Raw genomic sequence first — 7,211 nt, forward strand, 5'->3', positions numbered from 1 at the left:
CCACAACCCAGGATGAATGTTCCTTATGTGTTCATGAGCAGGACAAAAATTCCTCTTCCAAAGCGGGGACCATGCCAGCCTTGTCCCAGGCAGACAAGGAGAAGCCTCCTATCCCCGTCTCGTCCCTCCACTTAGCTTGTCACATACCAGCCCAGCTCACACACTGTCGCTCGATGCCACCGCGGCTCCCCTCGTGGATTCGCCCTTTAAGTAAACATTTACTGGCCAGAACCATCGTCCCGGAAGCTGACCTGGCTAATGGCCATGGCGACCCTCTCCCAACACGACTGCACCTGGTGAACAGCAGTGGAGAAACTATTCACAAATGCAGGCAGAGGTGTACCTCTGCCCTGCTGTCGGAACCGGTCCATCTCCAAATGAGCCGTCGCACGCTACGATCAGGCAGCTGGTCCCTCTTTTCCACACTCGCCTTCACGCATTCCTCTTCATATGTGGGGCCTCTCTCCATTAGTGGTCAGCCAGCTCACTTTTAATAGGTCCTTTAAACAGCTGATAGGCCACCTCGGGACACACCCATGCCTCAGCAAGTGATCGCTATCAGCCAATTTGCCTAGCCAGTCCACAGTGGATTAAAACAATGTCATATAAAAACATGGAATACAAACAGAATAAATCATGCAAATAAAAACTACACTCATAAATAAACACTAAAATCAGAATAAAACCAATTATAAAAGGCAAATACAAATTCCTACTCTGTGACATAAGGGCTATTGGACCAAGAAGGAGAGTGATGGAGTGCTGCACCAGATGACCTGGTCTCCTCAGTCAACTGACTTAAATCCAATTGAGATGGTTTGGGGTGAGATGGACCTCAGAGGGAAGGCAAAAGTGCTACCAAGTGCTCAGCATCTCTGGGAACTCCTTCAAGACTGTTGGAAAACCATCTCAGGTTTTAATTGTGGTCTTCTTTGTTGGCATTCTCCTGTGCCATACTAACCCGCTTTGTTTCCTCTTTCACTGCATTCTCTTTTCTTCTTGCCTGGCAGTTCCAACTTTAACATCCTATTTCCAAACCAACTCAAACATACCTCTGTAGAATAAAATTAAGACTTTATTGTGGTATTTTGCTTTCTTTGTATAAATGTTTAACAGCAGAGAGAAAGCAGAAGAAATGAGAGGATGAAACAAGATAATTATAAATACAGAGCTTGAGTTCCGTTTTAAAATGTAAAGCTATAGTTTTTAGATTTAGATAACTGTATTTATCCCCACGGGGTAGTTGAGAGTGCAGAGTGGCATATATACAGTTAAAAAGAATAAGTGCAAGGCAGATAAATAAATAAAACATGTTGGTGGAGTTGCTCCTTCTTTTATGAAGTGTCTTGCCAGCAGGGGGAACTAGAAGTTGGAAAGTTCTGGTTTAAAAATGGCTCTTCTCCCCATCTGACGTGCATTTTCCATTCTGTGCTCCTGCTGTGCACACTGTGAGCTGACTGATAATCTGCTGTTTGGACAGTGAACATAAAAAGTCCACAGACTGTTGACCTAAGCGAATGCTACTCACGCTAACATCTGCCAACCTTTAGAGACCGCAAACACGAAGATTCACACCTTGATTAATTCAGAGTCAGAGTCAGCTGACTTACAACATTTATCCTGCTTCACAGTGAAGTCACTGCTGACTCCTCTCCAGCCAGCTCTTATGTGATGGATTTGGGAAGTAGGGTGGCTCAGAGAGAGAGAGAAAAAAGAGAGAGAGAGCTAGACAAGGAGGGAGGGGGAGAGAGAGACTTTTGCACAGCTTGCCTACCTTGTTACTCCTGTGCCAGCTCCAGCATGCATGTCTGCCTATCTGTTGATTTGTGAATTTGTGTCTGAATGCACATCACACTTTGATCTCTCATCTAGCAGCTCATCGAGAGGACACAGGTATGCTTGGATCTTTCTCTCTCTCTCTCTCTCTCTCTCTCTCTTGTTTTTTTAAACTTGCAGAAAATAAATCTTGGACTCCTCTACAGGATCAAACGTGAAGGAGTACTGTGCTCTGAATTAAGACTGTGATTTGATTTTGGGGGCCGAGTGCGTCTTTTAATGCTGTGAGCGTTAGAAGGATGATTGCAGGAAGGACAAATACAAGACAGCGAAATGGACAGGAGGTGTGTCTTATCAGCTCACTCTTCAACTTTGACATTGAAAGCTGACCTTTTGTGAATATGCAATATCACTCTGCCCCCATTGTGCATTGTACAGAAAGAGTGCTTTAAATCTCCCTGAGCATTTGCTTTATCACAAGTCTGTTAGAGCTAGGATAGGATCAATGGGAATCCAATTACTCAAGTAGGAGAGTAAGGAAAGGTGGAGCACACAGCAGCAAGTAAGGACACAAATGAGCTTTGCTGTCTGTTTGTGTGCATGCAGGGCTTAACATTTTTGTGTGGTCAACTTTAAGGCTGCACAGGCCCGCAGAGCCACAGTGTCTGTGTGAGGAAATATGGCAACTAGGACGTCTGGATGGCGTTTGCTCTCTAAGGAAGGGGTGGAGTTGAAGGGTTGAAAGCTCACTCTTTGAACTTTTTATTATTCTTTTTTGTTCTTTAGTTCTGACTCTAACTTTTGCAGTGTTTTGTTGGTTTAGGCAGCCTCAGCAAGGTTAATAAAAAAAGAATGGTGAGCTTTGCCACTGGCACCAGCTTGAATGATTATCAAGTTGGACCAAAAGAAGGAACAAAGGCCATTCCGACGAGCCCTTCACAACCTTCCTTCTGACCCCATCTAACGAAGAAGAGGTGTTGTTTCCAGAGGAGAGCCAAGTCAAATAGATATTTGCTATGAAATTTCCCCTTGTGGGACTAATAAAGGTATATCAATATCAATACCAATACACTTTAACAATAAACTGGTTGGCTTCTAATGTTTTTAAAGCTCACTGTAGCTTTTGTTATGATAAAAACTAATGTGTGTAATATATGAACTTACAATTTTATTCATTTTATGGTGTTTATTACTACAAAGCAGACTGTCCACAAGAACAAAAAAGACAATCCAGCCCAACATAAAGGATTTTAGTCCCCAAAACCTAATAAATGCCTCAAGAAATACATCAGCAGTGAGGGTACTCCTCTAAAATGAAAAAGTTTGTCCATTGCCTAAAAGGCTCCTATTGTTTTTACCCAGTCAGAGGTTTTATTGCACAAAAAAGTTACAAGCTGTTGCATAACAGACAGGAAAGGCCTTTCCTCTGTGAGGCAACACAAAAGAAACTGTCTTGTTTTTGAACTGCAGGTATGTGCGTTTAAAGCAGCAACAGTGAAGCAATCTTTAAATAAAACACATGTTCTTTACCAGATAGGAGGATTATTACTACAATAATACTATTTGCATTTGCAAGTTGTGTTAACCTTATTACTAATGATCATATTTGTATTTATGTTTATTTTTCATAATGTTATTCTTTTCAGCACCTTGTTTTTTAGCAGTTGAGGGGTTTTTTTTGTTGTTGTTTTTACTCTCTGTGACTCCACACTGTTCGTGTTTCTGCTCTTGGTTCTATTGTTATTGACTGTAAGAATTTCCCTCAGGATTGATACTTATCTTATCTTATAATTTTATTTCTTGTACTGTGGGAGATACGTTTTACCAGCTAATGGCTGAGAAACACAATGAGACAACAACACTCAGCTGAACCACTACACAATTTCCTTATTGAAGTCATATTACGGTATAATAAACATGACATTTGATAGGCCTCCTTTGTAAAGATATCAACTGAAGGAAATTCCTCAGCTTTTCTACTAAAACTGAATCAAATTTTAACTTCTGCATCGCTAATTACCTCTATTTGTTTTTCTCTACAGCGATCCGCAACATGTAATACTGTGTTAAGAACTAATATAACAAATTCAAGGTGTAGAGCGACTGTTAGAGGCTCATTAAGAGGTATGTTCTGAAATCAGCGAGACACGCAGACAGGCCACATGTTGTAAATGTGATACAACATCACACAGACGTGCTAAAAATATCTATTCTGGGACTGGCATGAGGGTGACAAATCTGTGCAGGCGAAGCTGAGCTGGGAACAGGGGGGTCACCTTCAGTCTATGTGGCACATTCGGGCTGAATGCATGCGTACACAACAGTGCTAACCATTATCAAAAATGTATATTTTCTCCAAAATTCTGATTTCATATGATTATATATTAACATTTCCTTTAAATTTAGAGGTAGACTGCGACATAATCGTTTCCATTTCGTGTCACTACTCTCGCCCTATTCTCATGCCATGTGAAATCACTAAAAGAGCTGCCACTCTCGGGTGACAGATGGAGATGTATACAGTGTCTAAACATAGTAAGATATGCAGGTCGAGGCTATAGATAGCCACAGACTGCTGCAATAACGACAAGCTAGTGAGCAACTTTTTCCAATCACAACCCTCACTCATGTCAATGAGAGCACAGACATGTAAAATCTGTAACAGTAGCAGCCATGAGGGGATTCTGTGGCTGTGCTGCAGAGTATCAGTAACTACATGTCTTTGTGAAGACATGAGGCTGTGTTTTCCAAAAAGTGGGACCCACTTGGAGCAGTGTGTGCTTTTCTGGCCTGTAGCAGCATGCACTGTAGTCTCTCTGTAGGTGTCCTTTATCGTACTACCACCACCACACAGACTTTTAAGGGTGCACACAGTGGAAGAATTGTGATTCTAAATTCTAAATAAAGGCATCCAGAACAGTGAGCACAAATTTTGTGATTTAAGCTGAGACACGAGGTGCTAATCTGAAAATAACTGAGGTAATATGTAATCAGCACAGTCCTCTTGGTAACATTTTGCATCACAGGCCTGGAAGTGGAGGTATTTTTGTCCTTTGAAGTAAAGAAAATAAAGTTATGTCTAACATTAGCACCTTCATGACTTGTTTACAACTCAAAAAGAAAAAACTACTGTCTTGATCTTGAGTATGACTTTTGGCATATTCAGAACAAGTAAAGCTGAATAAACGTAGGAATTACCACCACTTAAGACAAATATTGTAGACACAAGGGTTGTGCTGGATTTACGGTTTTATTAAAACACAAAGGTTTCCTAAGCAAAATGTACTTGAAGGTAAATACACTTCTGAAGAAGAGACCCTATCAGTGATTAACATGGGATTTCAATGCACTTATTTTAAGTCCTGTTTTATTTTCAATGCGTCATATACTCACCATCCACTTTATCAGGTACACCTTGTGGGAGCCTGTTTTCAGAGCTAACTTAATTCTTTGTGGTGCGGATCAAGCTAAGTGCTGTAAACACTCCTCACCAATTCTGCTCCATATTAACATGATAGCATCACACAGTTGCTGCAGATTTGTTGGCTACACCTCCATGATGTGGATCTCCTGTTCCACCGCATTCCCAACAGTGCTCGATTGGATTGAGATCTTATGATTGAATCATCAAGAAACCTGCTTGAGATCATTTGAACCTTGTAACATGGTATCTAAGCCTGCTGGAAGCACCCATCAGAAGATGGGTACGCTGCGGGTGTAATGGGTTGAACATGGTCACCATCAATACTCAGGCTTTTATGTTTAAATGATTCTCAGTTGGTACTTTGGGGCCCAAAGTTATACCATAAATAATATAAAAGATATAGAATATCCCTCTTTCCATGTTTATACAAAATTTTGACCCTGGTGTGATAGTTTGGTGAGTCTACCTGAATCTTTGTCCCACCTGCGATCTTCTCTGTCCCTTCTGCAGCCAGCCTTCATTCTGGAGGGAAAGGCCCCACTCGAGCCCACCAGGGGGGATGGAGGAGGCAGAGAGACCCTCATCCCTGCTTCTGCTGCACTGCTGACTCAGGCAGAAACTCCTGCACGCTGGCAGAGTGAGAGCCTGCTGGCAGAGTCCTGGTCCACAATGGGCGATGTAGACCCCGAGGACACCAAGAGCCTCGACAGCAGTGACGGGACACTTCTGACAGGGGAGGAGAACCACTCCTCCAACTCTGACATGGTCCACCTGGAGCGGGACGAGGCTGAGATGCTTGAGGAGGCAGAGAAGAAAGGGAAGCGAGCAGAGGAAGAGGAGGAAGAAGATGAGGAGATGCAAACAAGTATGTTAAGTGTGTTGGGTGGGGAGAGGGAGCTGGTGGCACTCAGGGAAGAGGAGCAGGACCTCCAGGCCCCAGAAACTCAGGAGCTCCTGGTGTCAGCAGAGGAGCCTTATATGGAGCGTGAGCCAGGAGAGTTCAGGCACGTGGTTCCCCCGATGGCCTTGCCTCCTCTGCCTATTGTTAAGCTCGACCCCCCCTCCACAACATCCACCCCAGTCCCTTCAACCACAACATCTGAAGTAGAGGAGCTGTATTCCATTCAGGGCCTCCACCCTCCTTCTATTCTAGCACCAATTGCACCAGAGCCTCCAGCAGCAAGTGTCGGGCAACAACAGTTTTCACAGATCCCCCTCACAGACGTGGATAAACATTCAGTTAAGGAGCCTGCAGAGAAGCTGCAGCCACGGCCAACTGCTCCCAAGACCAAACCTCTGAGCTCCACCGAGCTGCTTTATGGAGGCGCTGCATTAGTAGCAGTTGTGGGAGTGGTGGCATATAGTGCAGTGATGTACTGCAGAAAGTAGAAAACCTCTCTCTGAATCCCCCAAACCACCTTTCAGCACATTTTTTCTCTTGTTTTTAAATCTATTCCAAACTAAATATTCCACCACATCACTATCCAATTAATGGATTTTACTCTCTAACGCTGTTTGCTAATTAGACACACTGATCTGATGTTTTTTAATTCGTTTTGTGCTACCTCAGCTCACAGCAGAGCTTGTGGCCTTTGTTTTTCTGTTTGATCTCTGAGGAAATGTATCCAATAAAATGTAACCTGAAATACACAAATCACTTTAAGTGCAATTTTAAACTTCCCCATACTTGAAGGGTTTCTTTGTGCGTGTGTGTCATTACTTCACCATATTAGACAAAATGCCACTTCCACTGTAAATAGTACTGTCATTGTTTTAGCAACACTGAAAAGCACATTATCATAATAAACATTACACACTAAATGGAAAGTTTCAGAGTACAGGGCAGCAGCGATTGGACTGAAAGCCCAAAAACTGCATCAGCATCTCACAAACGTTTTTGCCATAAAAGTTTTTCTGCACAACATCTATAAAGCCTGCAGTCAAAGCCCTTTTACTTATGTTTCTGCATGTTCCTGCACGCCATGTATCGCTCTGTCCAGGCATATGTCTA

The 7,211-nt window shown here is 42.8% G+C and overlaps 1 protein-coding gene across 5 annotated transcripts; it reads left to right on the top strand.

Moving 5' to 3' along the window:
• Positions 1–1,826: 1,826 nt before the first annotated feature.
• LOC146689553 (uncharacterized) lies at positions 1,827–6,880 on the top strand. 5 transcript variants are annotated; one of them, XR_014916047.1, is made up of 5 exons: positions 1,829–1,893; positions 1,983–2,120; positions 2,600–2,822; positions 3,819–3,900; positions 5,711–5,774. XR_014916047.1 is itself a non-coding variant. In XM_085437115.1 (3 exons), the coding sequence occupies exons 2-3, from the start codon at positions 2,076–2,078 to the stop codon at positions 6,587–6,589; spliced, it is 924 nt and encodes a 307-aa protein (XP_085293241.1). In that variant the 5' UTR covers positions 1,829–1,893; positions 1,983–2,075; the 3' UTR covers positions 6,590–6,880. The 5 variants fall into 5 exon arrangements, 1 of the variants encoding a protein (XP_085293241.1); XR_014916048.1 differs by lacking the exon at positions 2,600–2,822; XR_014916046.1 differs by lacking the exons at positions 1,983–2,120; positions 2,600–2,822 and having other exon boundaries at positions 1,827–1,893.
• The last annotated feature ends 331 nt before the right edge of the window (positions 6,881–7,211 follow it).

Source organism: Copadichromis virginalis, linkage group LG17, assembly GCF_057382275.1.
Source record: "Copadichromis virginalis isolate Kocher_CV1m ecotype Utaka linkage group LG17, C_Virginalis_male_GT1.1, whole genome shotgun sequence".
In the NCBI taxonomy this organism is placed as follows: domain Eukaryota; kingdom Metazoa; phylum Chordata; class Actinopteri; order Cichliformes; family Cichlidae; genus Copadichromis; species Copadichromis virginalis.